The sequence below is a fragment of the Doryrhamphus excisus genome, chromosome 17 (assembly GCF_030265055.1).
Source record: "Doryrhamphus excisus isolate RoL2022-K1 chromosome 17, RoL_Dexc_1.0, whole genome shotgun sequence".
NCBI classification, from domain to species: Eukaryota; Metazoa; Chordata; class Actinopteri; order Syngnathiformes; family Syngnathidae; genus Doryrhamphus; species Doryrhamphus excisus.
Window position 1 is genome coordinate 7,387,347 of NC_080482.1, and position 19,502 is coordinate 7,406,848.

General features: G+C 43.1%; 1 protein-coding gene across 2 annotated transcripts; it reads left to right on the forward strand.

Annotated features, from left to right (window-relative positions):
* The first annotated feature begins 307 nt into the window (after nt 1-307).
* chd4b (chromodomain helicase DNA binding protein 4b) lies at nt 308-18,815 on the forward strand. 2 transcript variants are annotated; one of them, XM_058053698.1, is made up of 38 exons: nt 308-452; nt 624-818; nt 1,664-1,788; nt 2,564-2,803; nt 2,882-2,997; nt 3,469-3,568; nt 3,646-3,835; nt 3,910-4,031; nt 4,115-4,238; nt 4,316-4,488; nt 4,833-5,282; nt 5,368-5,579; nt 5,722-5,853; nt 5,942-6,041; nt 6,457-6,648; nt 6,868-7,068; nt 7,160-7,297; nt 8,203-8,324; nt 8,403-8,576; nt 8,971-9,112; nt 9,194-9,443; nt 9,512-9,636; nt 10,273-10,507; nt 10,649-10,818; nt 10,884-11,073; nt 11,376-11,462; nt 12,917-13,008; nt 13,098-13,231; nt 14,116-14,260; nt 14,336-14,492; nt 14,616-14,701; nt 14,772-14,985; nt 15,054-15,098; nt 15,221-15,391; nt 15,494-15,602; nt 16,829-16,961; nt 17,033-17,228; nt 17,367-18,815. In XM_058053698.1, exons 2-38 carry the CDS (start codon nt 755-757, stop codon nt 17,567-17,569), a joined length of 5,859 nt encoding a protein of 1,952 aa, XP_057909681.1. In that variant the 5' UTR covers nt 308-452; nt 624-754; the 3' UTR covers nt 17,570-18,815. The 2 variants fall into 2 exon arrangements, with proteins under 2 accessions (XP_057909681.1, XP_057909683.1); XM_058053700.1 differs by having other exon boundaries at nt 10,884-11,061.
* Nucleotides 18,816-19,502: the final 687 nt, after the last annotated feature.

Here is a 19,502-nt window from a genome sequence, read left to right on the forward strand (position 1 = left end):
CCTGTATGCTACTAGTACTACTAGTACTGCTACTTGTAGTATTATGGTCTGGCGAGGCATATGGGAGGGGGGGGGGCGTCACCATGACAATGAGGTGGTTAGCTCTGAGGCCTGTGTGCATGGAATGAGGCCTGCGTGCATGCATGTCTAGGAGTGGTAGCGTGCGTGTAAGCGCGTGTGTGTCAGGCAGCGTGCACGTTGGAAGGGGGTGGGGGCAGTGTGAGTATTATGGTCTGTCCGTTGCGAGGTAACTCTGCAGAGTCCTGTGTGGGAGGGGAGGGGAGGGGGGGGATTATTATGGGATGTCTGCCCCCTTTGTGTGTTTGTGAGGATGTTAGCTAAGCTGTGAGGCTGGGGCAGATGGGAAAAAGGGGAGTGTGTTTTTAGGTTTTAAATGAATGAACCCTAAATTGAGTTGTTGGACTACATAGACTAGTTTCCTAGGTATCAAGGTAAGATTTTTTTTTTCTTTCACTAAATGAGGCGCTTGTGTCACTCCTGTGTGTACATATTCTAATTAGCCAACTTGTTTGAGTGCGACCTATTATAAACAACGAAGATATAATGCTATCCAGGGCAATAAATGTCATTTTAAAAACGTACTAATTTATCTTTTCCACTAGCCGCCCCCTCCCTTTCTGGTCACCCTCGGTCCACTCTCTCCAGCAGTCCCACGTCATTTTCCCTCCTCCCTCGTCGACCGAGGAGCCAGCTTTAGGGGGGATTAATAAACCCAGCGAGGAACACTGGAGAAATGTCAGGCAGCGAGGATGACAGGGACAACTTCGGGGACGCCGAGGAACACTCACTCCTCCACGGTAAGACCCACCGGCCCCTCACCGCTTCTTGTTGTGTTGACCGGAGCTAGCCTTCAAAGCGATGCTAACATTAGCTCTAGCTAACCGGGGGAGTTGTCGCCATGTTAGTTAAGATAACTTCACGTGCAGGTGTCCTCCTTCCTTGTTTACCTTTTCAGGGACGAATAGCGTTTACTGTCAAAGTTTGATCAAAAAAGGCGGTCAAGTTGTTTTTATCGCGGTATTTTTTTTTGTTTTTGTACCACATTACGCGCACACGCCAATGCGTGAGAGCGTGCACGCGGATTTGGACGCGCACGGGGATGTGCACGCGCGCCCTCCCCATCCCTTATCGCGCCTGCAGGGCGCTCTCCACTACGCATGCGCTGTAATTATAACGCGACAGGACAAGTGTTAAGTAGTTGGAGAAATTAGTACAAATAGCCAGCAAAATTAAGTAGAGCTATGTCATCAACAAACCATGCTTAAAAGTAAGTAAGCACTTGTGTTTAAATGGACGTAAAGTACTAAATGTAGTGTTATATATTGTCTTAGTACAAATAACAAAATATAACAAAACACAAAATATATGTACTCTATGTTAGTCAAAGTAGAACTACCGGATCAACAACCATACTTAAAAAGCACTTGCTTTTACATGTATCAAATGTAGTAAAAGTGCCCATTTTATACTGCCTGTAAAAGGCATCTTTGTACCGTGTCACTGTTCTGTATAAATGGCACCAACAATCACAAAGTCATCATGACATTTATTCTTATTTCTCCATAAGTAAAATGTACATTTCAAAGTATCTGCACTTATGTTCCACTGCTGCAAGTGTGACAAGTGCGAGTGTCCCCTGCAGACGACAACGAGGCGGAGGACGTCATGTCTGACGTGGAGGAGGTGCCCAAGTCCAAGAAGAAGAAGAAAGCCAAGAAGAGCAGCCGTGAGAGCAGAAGCAACAAGAGGCAAAGAGCCATCAGGGAGGCGAGTTTGCTTTCACATGACTCATGCTTCACCCTCCACATGGCAACCCCTTCAAATGTAGTCACATTAGCTACATATAACAGTATGATCATAATTACATAATTATTATTCTAACTTAATTATAACTTAAAGTCGTTCTCATTCTGTGCCCACACACACAAATGATGGAAGTTTGCTGTCAATCTCCTAGAGACGAGCAGTACCAGCATCCACACCAATGATTATAATTTTTCTTTACATTAGGTACTCCTGCACGGTCTAAGGCAGGGAAGTCCAAATGTTTTGCACTGAGGGCAGCATACTGAAAAGAGTGGTGGAAAAAAAAACCTGCATGTCATATTTGGTGGTAACTGCAGCAACATTTTAAAAATGTCTTCTTAGATTATGCCTTTTTGCTCTCTTTTCTATTGTTGTTTTTTCTAATAGTATTTTTATGATGTTTTGTGGGGAAATAATAACAAGCTCTGGGCTGCACATTTGACACCCCTGTTTTAAGGAAATTCACTGTATTCACATTTTTAGAAAGCTAAGGGCCGAGAGACTGGACTTCTTCCTACACTTTTCATCGTTTTTATTTATATAATGTCAATGCAAGTCCAACTTTTACTTCACCAAACTGTTGTCATTAATTCAGACAAAGAAGCGCCAGTCAAAGATCTTACCTTCTACATGACAGGAGTGCTTTGCTGTTTTTGAGGAGTCTGCTACAGAAACCCAACTTAAAGATCTTCCATATGATGTTCCTGTGTACTGTATTTGCTATTCACATAACCAGGATTTGCAGCTGAGCTCCCCAGAGCATCTGATCGGAGTGGAGGCAGCCGAACGGGATGACGGAGGTCTGCGCTCGGAGAGTGACGGAAGTGACTATGCCCCGGGGAGGAAAAAGAAGAAACGCTCCAGCTCGACCAAAGAGAAAAAGAAAGGAAGCACAGCATCCGAGAAAGGTGGCTCGAAGAGCAAACGCAAAGATCCGGAACCGGATGATGACGACGATGATGACGATGACTGCCAAGTAAATGGCAACTCTAAAACAAGAAACAAGAGCTGTTAATTCCTATAGGGATAACCTTTCTACTCTTGTCCACCTCAGCCGAAAAGCTCCTCACAGATGCTGGAAGCGTGGGGGATGAAAGATATCGACCATGTCTTTACTCAGGAAGACTACAACTCCCTCACCAACTATAAAGCATTCAGCCAGTTTGTCAGGTAAGGAAACTTTGAAATGCATGTACATGTATGGAAGAGTTGGGCACACTGTGTATTCTACTCCTGAACTACTGCATACAAAAAGGTGAACCTTTTGTCAAACTATGCAACCTCACTGTGTTGCGCATGCTATTTTCATATAAATACACCATATGGTGGCGCTGTTATTCAACCTCAAAGATGGACTCCATAAGTCAGATTGACTTAAACAACTCTGGGAACTCTGCAAAACACTGTAATTACGATGTTTAGATGAATCACCACAGAATTTGGGACACACCTTTTAGGGGACCGGCAAGCACATGTCTGATTAATTTTAACAAAATTGGTTGAAAAATGTGACCACCAGCAAAACTTGTGTGGGCAAATAATTGTCAATAAGTTATTAATCACTGACCTATCACCAATTTGTGTAGTGATTGTAAAACTTTGAGGGTATTTACGTTATGTCACATTTGTTGTTGCCCCTAGACCCTTGATTGCAGCCAAGAACCCCAAAATTGCTGTTTCCAAGATGATGACTTTAATGATGGCCAAGTGGAGAGAATTTAGCACAAACAACCCCCTGAAGGTATTGTACTTAGTCGATTAGAATGAAGGGTAAATGGAGGAGCGCTCGTGTGCAAAGTTCTTGAATCTCCCCCGCAGGGCTCCGCCACAGCAAATGCAGCTCTGGCAGCCGCCAATGTGGCTGCAGCTGTGGAGAACATGGTCGTGGCCGGGACAGACGGAGGGGTGGACGTTGGCACTGCCGCCGCTCCCACGACGACATCTGCTGCTTCGGGGGTGCCGCCTCCAGCACCACCGCTTCGCAAGGCCAAGACCAAAGAGGGCAAAGGTAAGTAAAATGTTCGGTTAGAAAACATCTGGTTTGTATTTGCTTGAAGTTGTCTTTCTTTATTTCCACCTCAGGCCCTAATGCTCGTAAAAAGTCCAAGTCTTCTTCTAAAGCGCAGCCGAAGCCCAAACCCAAGAAGGTGGCTCCACTCAAAATTAAACTAGGAGGCTTGAACAGCAAGAGGAAGCGCTCTTCTGTAAGCTATTTACCACTACATTGTTTTCATTTTTGTAACTTGCTTATAATTTCTGCAAAAATACATCCCCACTATCTAATCAGAGCGACGAGGACGAGCCAGATGCGGACAGTGACTTTGACGAAGCGACCTTCTCCGTGTCAGAAGGCTCCAACCGCAGCAGCCGCAGCAAGAAGAAATCCAAGAGTGCAAAGAAGAAGAAGAAAGGTGTGACCTTTTTTTTCCCCATTTGGACATCACCTCTGGACCACTAACTGCCCACTAACTTCCTGTGTCTCCTTCAGTCGAGACAGAGGATGGTGACGGTTACGAAACAGACCACCAGGACTACTGCGAGGTGTGCCAGCAGGGAGGAGAGATCATTCTTTGCGACACCTGTCCCAGGGCTTATCACATGGTCTGTTTGGACCCTGACATGGAGAAGGCACCCGAGGGCAAGTGGAGCTGTCCACACTGTGTAAGTACAGTCGTCTGGGCTCCAGTCATCCACTCACAGTATCTCACAAAATACAGTAGAGCCCAGTACAGCATTTTATTATATCTTGTTAAGTCCTAGGTTCCAAAAGTGGGGTACGCGTACATTAGAATGAATAATTTGTACATTGAGAGTGTTTCATCTTGATGATTTCTTTTATATTGGTGTTCCAATTAATCTATAACGTCCCTTGAGACAATATGCTGTATTAAAAATAGTTGCTGAAATGAGAGACGCATCCTCACTTTTGGGAGATGTAGTAGATGTAGTATTATTGCACTACTTGCTAACCCTTTCCCAATTACCGTCCGCCCATGTGACACCAGGAGAAGGAGGGGATCCAGTGGGAGGCCAGAGAAGATCTCTCCGATGCTGAAGTGGAAGACGAGGACGACAGGCAGGATGATGGCGCAGAGGAAGAAGACGACCACCACATCGAGTACTGCAGAGTGTGCAAGGACGGAGGAGAGCTGCTCTGTTGCGATACCTGTCCCTCGTCGTATCACATCCACTGTCTCAACCCACCTCTCCCTGAAATCCCCAACGGCGAGTGGATCTGTCCCCGCTGCAAGTGTCCACAAATGAAGGGTAAAGTCCAGAAAGTTATAACATGGCGTTGGGGGGAGCTGCCCGCCCCCATGCCCGTCCCCCGGCCTGCTGACCTGCCTGCTGATGCTCCTGACCCGCCACCGCTGGTTGGCCGCAGGGAGAGGGAGTTTTTTGTCAAATGGTGCAATCTTTCCTACTGGCACTGCTCCTGGGTGCTAGAGTTACAGGTACATGTTGCCAACATTGCAAACACCAATGATGGAGCAATAAATCAAATCTCATGTGTGTTCTGTTCTTACCTGTGGTTACCAGCTGGAGCTGAACTGCCAGGTGATGTTCCGCAACTACCAGAGGAAGACCGACATGGATGAGCCGCCTCCGGTGGATTTTGGAGGTGAGGGCGATGACGACAAGAGCACAAAGAGGAAGAACAAGGATCCGCTCTTTGTCCATATGGAGGCAGAGTTCTACCGCTATGGAGTCAAGATGGAGTGGCTGATGATACACCGCATTCTCAACCACAGGTATAGTCCCTTTTTATTTACATACTGTTGTTGTTATTGTTATTATTAATACAAATTAATTTATTGTTTGTATTTACTCAAGCCAACAGTTTTATCTTCTTCTATCACTCTTTGATATTTTAATGTTATATCTCAATGCCAGTGTGGACAAAAAGGGAAACGTGCACTACCTGATCAAGTGGCGAGATCTGCCCTACGATCAGTCAACCTGGGAGAGCGAAGACATGGATATCCCGGAGTTTGACACCTACAAGCAGACTTACTGGAATCACAGGTGCGCCTTGACACGTTTTGAGTCTTTTGACTATCATCTGTGCCCTTTTGAACCAAATTTTTGTAACCTAATTATGTTTTAAAACTAGAGAGTTGATGATTGGCGATGAGGGAAGGCCTGGTAAGAAGCTGAAGAAGCCAGTCAAAGTCAAGAAGATGGAGCGTCCACCTGCGAATCCAGTTGTAGACGTAAGTATTCCAAGTACCAGCCATGAAATGGTCTGCCTTGTATAAAATAGTTAGTTTTGGTTGGCATTGTTGCTATAACAATATGCATTAATTATTTAACATTTTGTTTGTGTTTACCTTATTTAGCAGGATGAGCAACATATCCCGCAGGGTCCCATAAGTGTTTGAAATCTTTGAAAATGGTTGAAGTTTATTTCTCTGTCTCCCTGTTATCTTACAAAACAGGATGACGTTTGCATGAAGTATTTTGAAGAGCTGAAATAAGTCTTATAACTCATGTTTAAAGTGCTTAAATGGTGTGAATTTGATCTATAAATAGCAGTATGATACCAACGTTTTGCATTAAATATAATGTGGATCAGGAAGTAGAACATTACAGAAAAGCATTAATCATCCGCTTGCTTTCCTCTCGTAGCCCACCAGCAAGTTTGACCGTCAGCCTGACTACCTGGACAGCACAGGAGGAACTCTTCACCCCTACCAGCTGGAGGGTTTGAACTGGCTCCGGTTTTCTTGGGCTCAGGCCACCGACACCATCCTTGCTGATGAGATGGGCTTAGGCAAGACTGTCCAGACTGCTGTCTTTCTCTACTCACTCTACAAAGAGGTGAGGGGCGCAATCACCAGTGTATTGTGTTCTTTGTGCCCTGCTCTGTCAGTCAGTGTCAGTTGTAGGATGAATCAAGACATGTGACATATATCAAATGGGCATTTTGCCCCTTTAAAGGGGATGAGCTCTATTCTAAAAGCAGGGCAAGACACTTGGTTGCACCTTTCCTGTGTGTGTTAAATTCAAAATGCGGACCCCATTCTTGTTTTCTCTCAGGGTCACTCCAAAGGTCCTTTCCTGGTCAGTGCACCCCTGTCCACCATCATCAACTGGGAGAGAGAATTTGAGATGTGGGCGCCGGACATGTATGTTGTCACATATGTTGGAGACAAGGACAGCAGGGCTGTCATCCGAGAGAACGAGTTCTCTTTCGAAGGGAATGCTATCCGAGGTGGGAAGAAGGCATCTAAGATGAAGGTGAGAAAGACGCAGTGACTCATTTCCAATTATGGCTCACATAGCATTAAAAGTTGTTTTCTTCTTCTGTTTTTTGATGCTGGCTCTGCAGAAAGATTCAACAGTCAAGTTCCACGTCCTGCTGACATCCTATGAGCTAATAACTATTGACCAGGCTGTGCTGGGCTCCATTGAATGGGCTTGTCTGGTGGTGGATGAGGCACACAGGCTCAAGAACAACCAGTCCAAGGTGTTTTACTATTTTGTAGCTCCTATATTTACCGCTGCCATAGAGGTAGTGATTTGTTGATATTTGTTTCTATTAGTTAGCAGAATTAGGCAAAGGCAGTAAGGAATGGGCCAAGGATGAGATGAGCATAAGCAACACTAACAGTACGGTCACATTTTAACATCGACATCATGCTTGGTTAGCTCATTTGCTGAAGAAGAACAAAATGCTAAAATGTACAACTCCCATGTCTGTAGCTGACTAATGGATAGTTGACAGAGGTCCAGGTTTGATTTTAAGATGTGTAGTAAAGCCTGTTTTTTTTACCGCTCAAGTTTTGGTGGTCATAAATGGCTTTTGGGACATATATTACTGTTAGAATGTCATTATAAAGTTAATTTTGTATAATAAGGGACCTTTAAGTACTGCAGATATTTGGGTATGTTTGTAAAGTAGTAGGGCGGCACGGCGGTCGAGTCGTTAGCGCGCAGACCTCACAGCTAGGAGACCGGGGTTCAATTCCACCCTCGGTCATCTCTGTGTGGAGTTTGCATGTTCTCCTTGTGCATGCGTGGGTTTCTCCCACATTCCAAAAACATGCTAGGTTAATTGGTGACTCCAAATTGTCCATAGGTATGAATGGTTGTTTGTCTATATGTGCCCTGTGATTGGCTGGCGACCAGTCCAGGGTGTACCCCGCCTCTCGCCCGAAGACAGCTGGGATAGGCTCCAGGCTGAGGAAAAAGCGGTAGAAAATGAATGAATGAATGAATTAATGTAAAGTAGTACTTTTTGTCAGCTGCAACTTTGCACCTTCCCCACTAGGTTGTGCTACTACACTTGGAGTTATTATTAACTTGCATTTCATGACAAATGTCAAATAATATACATCTAATTGAATTCACTGAGTCTTTTCGTCATGTCAGTTCTTCAGAGTGTTGAACAATTACCCGCTACAACACAAGCTTCTCCTGACCGGCACCCCTCTTCAGAACAACTTGGAGGAGCTCTTCCACTTGCTTAATTTCCTGACTCCAGAGAGATTCAAGTCAGCATAATTTTTTTTTTGTCGCATGTGTGTCTCACCTTGTTTGTTTGGCTGAGCTTGTTTTCCTTACCTCGACAGCAATTTGGAAGGCTTCCTGGAGGAGTTTGCCGACATCGCCAAAGAGGACCAGATCAAGAAACTCCATGACATGCTGGGACCACACATGCTTAGGAGGCTGAAGGCGGACGTCTTTAAACACATGCCATCCAAGACGGAGCTCATTGTCCGAGTGGAGCTGAGCCCCATGCAGAAGTAAGTAATAAAAGTAATGACATCTTCTTTTAGTTTACTTGTTATTCCTGTTTGTTTTATTTATTTGAACATGATTGAACACTTGATTTTACTTCAGTATATACCACTTATCACAATTCATAATTCGACATGTTGAAAAGAAGTAGGAAGAACAACAGCTTATTTGTTTCTACCCCTCGTTTCCCATCAGTTGTTAATATATTTATTAATTTCCCATTCAACATGTTCCATTAACCAGCTCTGAATAACTCTATAAAATGAGTGAGTGCGTTGTTTGATTTCTTTACTCAATCCATTCCATAATTTGATCACACATACTGATATGCTGAGCGGGTGTATAGGTGCTTTAAGTTACATTTTCTCTAAGGTCATATTTCTCTTTACCTGCATCCAGGAAATACTACAAGTTTATTCTAACACGCAATTTTGAGGCCTTGAACACTCGCGGAGGAGGAAACCAAGTCTCTCTTCTCAACGTGGTGATGGATCTGAAAAAGTGCTGTAATCACCCATACCTCTTTCCTGCTGCTGCTACAGTACGATCCACATCCTTTTTGTACTCACATACTGCATGTTAAAATGTAGTCATCATCCAGTCTTTTTTTTTTCCACCATAGGAGGCACCGAAACTTCCAAACGGCATGTATGAGGGCATGTCTCTGACTAAGGCGTCTGGCAAGCTGATGCTCCTGCAGAAAATGATGAAGAAATTGAAGGAGGGAGGCCACAGGGTTTTGGTTTTCTCTCAGATGACCAAAATGCTCGATCTGCTGGAGGACTTCCTGGAAAACGAGGGCTACAAATATGAAAGAATCGACGGAGGAGTGACAGGCAACATGCGACAGGAGGCCATCGACCGCTTTAATGGTAACCCGACCCGTGATATGGTGTATTTTCTATGCGGCTAACTCATATGTTAATCTTTAATCCAACAGCTCCTGGTGCTCCCCAGTTTGCATTCCTCCTCTCGACTAGAGCGGGAGGTTTGGGAATCAATCTCGCATCCGCAGACACTGTTATCATCTATGACTCAGACTGGAACCCTCACAATGACATTCAGGTATGACCCATCCCCATTGTTCAGGTAATTTAGTAAACTTCCTCACACTTTTCATTGGACAATATGATTATATTTGGGTTAAGATACAGGAAGTATGCATACAGTGCATCTGGAAAAGTATTCACAATACCACATTTTATGTTATATCCTTATTCCAGAATGTATGAAATAATAAGGAACTAACAAATCAAATGTGTATAAGTATTCAGTGTTTGCCATGAGGCTGAAAATTGAGTTCAGGTGATGATATGTAACATAACAAAATGTGGATAAAGATTCACTTTACAATCCAAGATAGGGATTTGTTTGTATTTTAATGACTAATACAGAGCTTCTAATGCTAAAATACTGACGGATACAGAAGGTTGCTCTTCCAAATTGGGATTCTTATGCATTTGTGATAGTCTGCACCTTGCTGTGTGATATTCAAATGGATGTTTATACTGTATAACCACTGTTGCTATGAAGACATAAAAACTATGAACCACAAAGGTGATTGTAATATTCTTGTTTGTTATGCAAACGTCAAAAGAAGTTAACCACTGTAATATCAACAAAACAATGTACCGTAACATTTATTGTGAGCAACAATGTATATGGTGACAGCTTCTTGCATGTTCTCTTCTTACGGTGTAGGCATTCAGCAGAGCTCACCGTATCGGTCAGAACAGAAAGGTGATGATCTATCGTTTTGTGACCAAAGCGTCTGTCGAGGAGAGGATCACACAGGTAGCAAAGAAGAAGATGATGCTCACCCACCTAGTGGTGCGACCTGGGCTCGGTTCCAAGACGGGGTCTATGTCCAAGCAGGAGCTTGATGATATTCTCAAATTTGGAACCGAGGAGCTCTTCAAGGATGAGGTTGGAGAAGGTTCGTGTCACTCTAGAAGGGACATGTATGGATTGTGATTGGATTGCATGATCCAGGTGTCCCCGATGTTGTAGCCTATGAGTGTTTTTGATACTTGTACATTTTTATACATCACTATATTGGATCTGTCCTGCTTACTAGGGGACAACAAGGAGGATGACAGCAGCGTGATTCACTACGACGACCAGGCCATTGATCGTTTGCTGGATAGGAACCAGGACGCCACAGACGACACCGAGCTTCAGAGCATGAATGAATACCTCAGTTCCTTCAAAGTAGCTCAATACGTGGTCAAAGACGAGGATGATGAGGTAAATAGTGTGTGAAGAACTGAAAACAACAGGGTGGCTGTTATTGATACGCTGTTTTCTTGAAGGAGGAGGAAGTGGAGAGGGAGGTGATCAAGCAGGAGGAAAGCGTGGATCCCGACTATTGGGAGAAGCTGCTTCGCCATCACTATGAGCAGCAGCAGGAAGATCTGGCCCGCAATTTAGGCAAAGGCAAAAGAACACGAAAGCCGGTCAATTACAACGACGGCTCCCAGGAGGACCGAGGTATAAGACAGGGTACAGAACATTATATAATGCAACCTCTTCTTTCTGTCTGTGCTGTGCGTGTGTCATTTGTGTTTGTGAGTGCATTGCATGCTTTATTTTAATGACTTTCTGTTTACTATTTGTATTGTCCTAGTTAAACCAAGTATGAGAACACAGTAGGTAAATTTGCTAAAAATTTGCAATCTTTCTGATGCATGTTTTTTTTCTATTACAGAGTTGATTGAAGAAGCACTGTTTTGTTTTGATGCACTTTCAAATTAATGATTAGATTCTGTCCAAGAGTTAATGAAGTGTGTCGCTCATTCCTTCAGACTGGCAAGAGGATCAATCCGACAACCAGTCTGATTACTCTGTGGCGTCAGAGGAGGGTGACGAAGACTTTGATGAGCGTTCTGAAGGTACACTTAAACTCATTGCTGCTTTTTTTGGGGCCCTGTGTTGACTTTGGCCTTTAGCTGACTGTTGCTCTATGTTGAGGAGTTACCAAAGTACAGTGGAACCTTAAAGGCCAACCACAAGGCATTCAACTCCCTATATGTTTGCGTTTAGTAAAAAATAATACCATAGTACCATCATAAATGCATTAACTGTGTTTTTAATTTTGTAAGTCACACTTAAATTGAACTTAATATAAGTTTAACTGCTGTATTATAAATCTGAATTAGGCTTGCTGGAGGGCCAGTGGACATCATCCATCAAACTTTTTAATCTTCCTAACTCATTAAAGTGTAAAAATAAGTTAAAGGCAACCCCTGCGTAGGAAAACTTTAAAATCACAACACTCTAAACACAACAGTTCTTATGTTTGCTAAAACCGTGCAGTGTCCATTCAGTTCTTCATTTATTCATTCATTTTCTACCACTTATCCTCACGAGGGTCACGGGGGTGCTGGAGCCTATCCCAGCTGTCTTCGGGTGAGAGGCGGGGTACACCCTGGACTGGTCTCCAGCCAATCACAGGGCACATATAGACAAACAACCATTCACACTCACATTCATACCTATGGACAATTAACCTAGCATGTTTTTGGAATGTGGGGGGAACCAGAGAAAAACCCACACATGCACGGGGGGAACGTCATTCAGTTCTTATGTCCACTTATTGCTTTAGTCATCATTACACTTTTCCTCTCTGGTAATCACTGGTAAACGTCTATGGTGACATCACAAAAAAATCTCCAAACACGTGTTAGATCCTCACTGAGCTGAGTTTCTCCGCTTTAGAGGCACATTTTCCCCCAAAGTTTCCAAATTGAAAAACCTTTTTGAAGTTCCACTGTAATTTCTAATTAAGAATGGATGTAAAAGTCTGGAGTTCTTTACCTGACTAACAACCCTCCACATCACCCACTTACCCCTGCAGCTCTGTATTCGGATTTGGATGACTGCAACATCGGCTATGGGTTCGACATGAAAAACAGCAGAATGTGTTCATGCATGTTTTTGTCTCGTTAGACAGAAGAGAAAGTAAATGTGTTCATTGTAACTAAGTTTGTTTCCAGATACACCTCAAACTACTTTTTCTACCCGTTTCAGTTCATTGTCATGTCTACTGTAACTGTTGTTTCCATTAATTATGAATCTAATTGTTGCTGGAATTGGATTAAATGACACTACTTTCAGTTGTAATTGTTCTAAAAGCACAATTGCTCCAAGACGTACATATATATGTAAAAAGTATGGGGAGAAAAAGAGCGCAAGAGACAGGCACCTTCAGCAAGAGGGTGCCATTTTCTCGCGTAAGTGCTTACAGAGCAGCCCCGATACAATGAACACATCACGTTCCAGTTTGAACATTTCATCGTTGCTATATTTTTAGCTTGTTGAGATGACTGTACTTGTCCCACCACAGCCAACGCCCGCAGACCTAATCGCAAAGGCTTAAGGAACGACAGGGACAAGCCTCTACCTCCGTTATTGGCCAGAGTGGGAGGGAACATCGAGGTGAAGCTTATTGCACCCATTTTACTGTTGTTTTTTTTTAATCACTTCTTTCCATGCTGCACTGAGATATTATTCATATAACCTGGCAGGTTCTGGGCTTCAACGCACGACAGAGAAAGGCCTTCCTAAATGCTGTGATGCGGTATGGGATGCCTCCGCAGGATGCATTCACCAACCAGTGGCTGGTGCGGGACCTTCGAGGGAAGTCTGAAAAGGAATTTAAGTGAGGAGGAAATGATTTCTAATTTCTAGCCATCACATTATAAATGCTTTGCAAACACTCAAACTTGATTAGGTGCACATCCTTCACTATGGATGCAACTAAGGGATTCAAATCAAGATTTTTTTTATATGTTGCAGTCATTTAGAGTTTGTATTATGTCAACCCACAACCCACCATGACCCAGAGTTGACTGGACGACCATAGTCCTATGATTTGTATTATATTTTATTAGTTTTTTTTAATTGAAACACTCTTTGAAGAAGATTTAAATCACCAAAATCCATATAAATATTAGATTAGATTCAACTTTATTGTTATTGCTCATGTCACTGGTACAGGGCAACAAAATGCATTTAGCATCCAACCAGAAGTGCAAATTTATAAATACCTTATTAGTAAGTAAGTATAGAAATAGAATAGAGCTGTAAATGGACAGATATATGTACAAACTTTAACAGGCTGTGACTATGATACAGTGTGGATATATACAGGGATATAAATGATTATAATATGGCTATTGCAGATTATACAGATTATAAACAGTATGCACAGTATGAATGTGACAAGATATAATAACAGTAATATGTACAGTAGTGCAATGAAGTGACTATGATACAGTGTGGATATATATAGGGATATTAATGACTATAGTATGGCTATTGCAGATTATACAAATTATGAACAGCATGATCTATGAATGTGAGGAATTAATGAATGAAAATGTGAATATGAATGAAAGTTTGCTCAAAACTAACCCCACTTTGTAATTCTTTCTTTATAAGTTGTGATTTTTTTAGTATTGTATGCTGTTTTTTTGTTGATTTTCAACTGTAAAAAAAAGTTGGCTCACATTGTTTTGTTTTTTTTTGACACATTGTTCGCAGGGCTTATGTGTCTCTCTTCATGAGGCACCTGTGCGAACCCGGAGCTGACGGAGCTGAGACCTTTGCAGATGGTGTTCCCCGCGAGGGACTGTCTAGGCAGCACGTGCTCACTCGCATCGGTGTGATGTCCCTCATAAGGAAAAAGGTAAGGATTTCCGCATAGTTTTCTGGACATATCTGTAATTAAAATCACCCATCAATGATCAAATGATGACTCCAGGTGCAGGAGTTTGAGCATGTGAATGGTCAGTGGTCAATGCCGTGGATGGCGGAACTAGAGGAGAACAAAAGGGCTGCGGCTTTGGCTGCCGGTGAAGATCCTAAGACTCCTTCAACTGGGACTCCTGCGGATACACAACCTAACACTCCTGTGCCGGGTAAATATTGTTAAATTGATACTTCTCTGACAGTGTCAATCAAAAGTGAGTGTGCATTAGATGTCATTAGAATGTGCAGGCTCTTTCTATGCTTTTTTTGTTCATTCGTTATTTTTTAAACAGAGGATCTTTCGAGATCAGAGGACAGAGAGGACTTCAGGAAGGATGCAGAGGAAAGCACAGGCGCCAGGAAGGCAGATGATCCAGAGGTAATACTACATTCGTGTATCTTTTTTTTTTTGGCTCTGATGTTATTGATTATTTCTTCCTTTGCCCTAGATTATCGAAATCCCAGATGAGTCGGACAAGTCACCGGCCTCCGAAAACAAAGACGGCTCCCCCGCGAGAAAGGAGGACAAAGAGAAGGAGGCACGAGGTGAGGAGGAAGGGAAGGAAGCTGATGACTTGAGCAAGACGTCACATGTGTTAGATGCCGCTGAGGTGAAGGGTGAAGCGGCAGAGGGGAAAACGGATGGAGAGGAGCGCTTGAAAGGTGCAGTTTGCGTCTTCAGTCGCTTTATTTCATTTTGATGTCTATTTAACTTAGTTTTGTGGTTTCAGCAGAAGAGGCGAAAGATGACAAGATGGATACATCAACCGAGAAAGGTGCGTACGCTCACATTTTGGTTACCTGATGGTCATGTGATGGTACACTTGGTACAGCTTGTGTATTGGATCTGATTAGATGCTGCATGTGTCCCTTTTATATCTGTCTGTTTTTCTCATAGATCAAAAAGAGGACAAAGACAGCATGAAATCGGACGAATCCAGCAAACTTCAGAATGGAGAGAATGCCAGAGAAGGAGCAGCAGCTTTGTCCATGGTGAATGTCACTGAAGAGAAGAGAAAAGCCAGCAAGCAGAGGTTCATGTTCAACATCGCAGATGGAGGCTTCACAGGTTGGAAAACACAAACACACACACACACACAAGCATATACACACACGTATGTTTTTTATTTTTATTTTTAGGATTTCATGACCTTTCCCTCTTGTTTTGCAGAGCTTCACTCCCTGTGGCAGAATGAAGAAAGGGCAGCCACCGTCACCAAGAAGACCTTTGAGATTTGGCACCGTCGCCATGACTACTGGCTCCTTGCTGGCATCATACAGTATCCGTTTTTTTGTTTTTCCATGCAAAACTTTGCAATTACACCTTTTTGAGAGAAAAGACGCTCAAATGGGGGCGGCAGAGCAGTCGAGTGGTTAGCGCGCAGACCTCACAGCTAGGAGACGAGGATTCAATTCCACCCTCGGCCATCTCTGTGTGGAGTTTGCATGTTCTCCCCATGCATGCGTGGGTTTTCTCCGGGTACTCCGGTTTCCTCCCACATTCCAAAAACATGCTAGGTTAATTGGCGACTCCAAATTGTCCATAGGTATGAATGTGAGTGTGAATGGTTGTTTGTCTATATGTGCCCTGTGATTGGCTGCCGACCGGTCCTCTCGCCCCAAGACAGCTGGGATAGGCTCCAGCACCCCCGTGACCCTCGTGAGGATAAGCGGTAGAAAATGAATGAATGAATGATATGGACCTTCAAAAAGGTTTTTCAATTTGGAAACTTTGGGGGAAAATGTGCCTCCAAAGCGGAGAAACTCGCCTCAGTGAGGATCTAACATGTGTTTTGAGATTTTTTGTGATGTCACCATAGAAAATTACCAGTGATTTCAGAGAGGGAAAGTGTGATGATGTCTAAAGCAGTAAGTGGACATAAGAACTGAATGATGTTCTCCCCGTGCATGCGTGGGTTTTCTCCGGGTACTCCGGTTTCCTCCCACATTCCAAAAAACATGCTAGGTTAATTGTCCATAGGTATGAATGTGAGTGTGAATGGTTGTTTGTCTATATGTGCCCTGTGATTGGCTGGCGACCAGTCCAGGGTGTACCCCGCCTCTTGCCCAAAGACAGCTGGGATAGGCTCCAGCACCCCCGTGACCCTCGTGAGGAAAAGCAGCGCTCAAATGGTTGCTCCTGAAATAGATGTTCCCCGTGGCCATGTGGGAAAAACCTCCTTTCTCATGGGCACGATACTGCTTCTGACCCCCCCTAAGCTATCTGAGCCCACCCTGTGTATACCATTTCACTGAAGAAAGCTTTGTATTTAAAAAAAAAAAAAAAAAAAGCCCAGTATATAAACATCTTAAAGTAGAGCTAGTCGCTAGACAGGCATGCAAACACTACAGACACACAAAATGGCACTTTTAAAAAAATAAAATAAAATTTCAGCATCAAATACACTATTGTGGGACCTCAGAGACCCACAATTGTCAAAGACAAACCTTAGGCCACTGTCGATCTCATATCAATAGTTATCCACTTGACCATGACGTCTCTCAGACACGGCTACGCCCGATGGCAGGATGTCCAGAACGATGTAAGGTTCGCCATCCTCAATGAGCCCTTCAAAGGCGAGATGAGCCGGGGAAACTTTCTGGAGATCAAGAACAAGTTCCTGGCACGCAGATTCAAGGTGAACTAAATGCAGCGTGTGTGAAATTCTGCCTGCGTGTCTCACATACCGATTGTCGCATTCTTTATTAGTTACTGGAGCAGGCATTGGTCATCGAGGAGCAGCTCCGCCGGGCGGCTTATCTCAATATGACAGAGGACCCAGCCCACCCCTCCATGGCTCTTAACACTCGCTTCAGTGAGGTGGAGTGTCTGGCCGAGTCTCACCAGCATCTCAGCAAGGAGTCCATGTCTGGAAACAAGCCTGCCAATGCAGTGCTGCATAAAGGTAACGATTGGATTATAACAGAAACACCGATTTATGTAATCATGATGATTTTTTTTTGCAAAAAAGATTTATATTCAGGGTTGTCTTCTGTTTGCATCACTAAATTCAAAGTACCATTTTTTTCCCGACACCTTTCAGTTCTCAAACAGCTGGAGGAGCTGCTGAGCGACATGAAAGCTGACGTCACAAGGCTCCCCGCGACCATCGCCAGGATACCGCCGGTTGCTGTGCGGCTGCAAATGTCCGAGAGGAACATCCTCAGCCGACTAGCCAGCCGTGGGCCCGAGGTGACCGGCCAGAACCAATCGCAGAGTGTGCAGCAGATGCAGGTTTCACGTTGAGCCAAGAACTTTTCACGACAGTGTAGCAGATCCCCCTTTTGCCCCACTTGAACTACCTTGTACAGCACAGGTTAATCCTCTTCGGTACACACACACACACACACACACACACACACACATGCAAAGGAACATCAGCTGTGCTGCAGGACTTCCAGAAGTCAATACAGGAAATGAACAGAAATGACTTTCATGGCGTCAATGCCAAACTGTACCAGGTTTATGTGTATTTATATACACTATACACCGAAGATGCTAACAGCATCCTGGCTCTTCATTGCAATTTTTGGGGACTATTGACAGTGGATGTTGAATTCACAGGATTATCCGGCTCATTTTCACACAAATTGTGAACTTTTAAGCAGTTTTCCTTTAAAAGTGTCATGTAACGTTCTCACCTGAATGTGTGTCTTTCCCGTATTTCTGTCTCTTGTATGTACAGTTCATACAGTACTGTGCAAAAAAAAATCATTGACGGCCATTAGTTTTAAGGGTACATCAGATAAGTGTGTAACCAGGACGGATACGACTGTTAGCTTTAGAAGAGGCTTGTTGCTGTTATTGCTCAAATAAAGCAGACATTATGCTAACTAATTGCAATAGGAGTATATATTATATAACGTCACTATTACAACTACTATTACTAATTTTGTCAGAGAGATGGGAAAATAACACTGAATGTTTTGAACTCCTGTTTCTATACCAGTGTTTACCAGCTTTGCTTTCCTTAGCTGATGTCATGTAGTATTTCTTTAGATGGCAAACAAGGTGAAACTGAATCAACAGCATCTGTGCTAGTTGAAGCCAAGTAGTGTACTCCATTTTGACTCAATTGCAAACAAATTACTGTTTTTGTTGTACTTTTGCACAGTACTGTATGTATGTATTGTATGTATATACTGTATGTATGTATGAAACAGGTCATATTTGGCGGACAAGGCTGTTACCTTCGCTTAGTCTTGTCCGATTGTTGCCCCCATCCCAAAAACCTATGTGACATCACTTTAACTGGTTTGGGATCAGCTCAAACGGCGACAAAGTACACCTCAACATTCCTCCAGTCACTCCCCTGAAGCTCCTGTTTTACGTAAAAACAAAGGGTACACACGACGTGGGCAGTTTTGAGACATGTTGGCAATCTTAACTTAAATTTATTTCTGTATGTGTCATTTTTATTATTATGATGACTGCCTTTTTGTTTTTACCAACTGTTTTGTTTTCAATGGACCACAATAAAAGGTCAACTGTTTTTCTTTTTTTGCAGTATATTGAATTCCATTTCTTAGATCGCCATTTTTTTTGGTTTTGTATTCATGACCGTGTTCATCCTATTTACACTTTTAAGCAGTCGCTGCAAACTGAATGGGGTACACCTATCTTTTATTGGTGTATAGACCTGAGTATAAGACAATACTGACTACTATAAGATTACTGCTCTTTTTTAAGATCCATTTATCTTGATTCTGGTCACCATTATCTTGAAATTACCAACCTTGGACATTTTATTTCCCTAGAGGGTTTCTGTGTAGAGGCTACATCTTCGTTTGTGTGTGTGTGTGTGTGTGTGTGTGTGTGTGCGTGTGCGTGATAGGAATAAACGCTCTGTCTCACTTCGGGAGATGTGCTTTGGCGCCACCTGTTGGTGAGCATGTTTATATCCACTGACAGCTCGTCTTTTCCAGACTGTTTTTGGGGTATTACGGTATTACTTATTACTGTCATTGCTTTCGTATGTATCAGATTTTGTTTTTACACCGTTTCATGTTGCAGTCAATATGGGAAGTATGTGTACAAAAAAAGTTCTAGTCATAAAAGTTTTTCTTCTAGGAGTTCCTGTGTGGAATGACCATGTGTCCCAGTACTTTTGACCAGTATTGAGTAAGAGGAAGCTCTGCGGGAGAAAGGAAGAAGCATATTATCTTCCTGTAATTAAGAG

Excerpts from the sequence above, each read along its gene's own strand:
- chd4b (XM_058053698.1), top strand. The coding sequence starts at position 755 with ATGTCAGGCAGCGAGGATGACAGGGACAACTTCGGGGACGCCGAGGAA. Across the intron at positions 819-1,663 it reads GGAACACTCACTCCTCCACG|ACGACAACGAGGCGGAGGAC; the intron begins GTAAGACCCACC and ends TGTCCCCTGCAG. Across the intron at positions 4,489-4,832 it reads AGTGGAGCTGTCCACACTGT|GAGAAGGAGGGGATCCAGTG; the intron begins GTAAGTACAGTC and ends ATGTGACACCAG.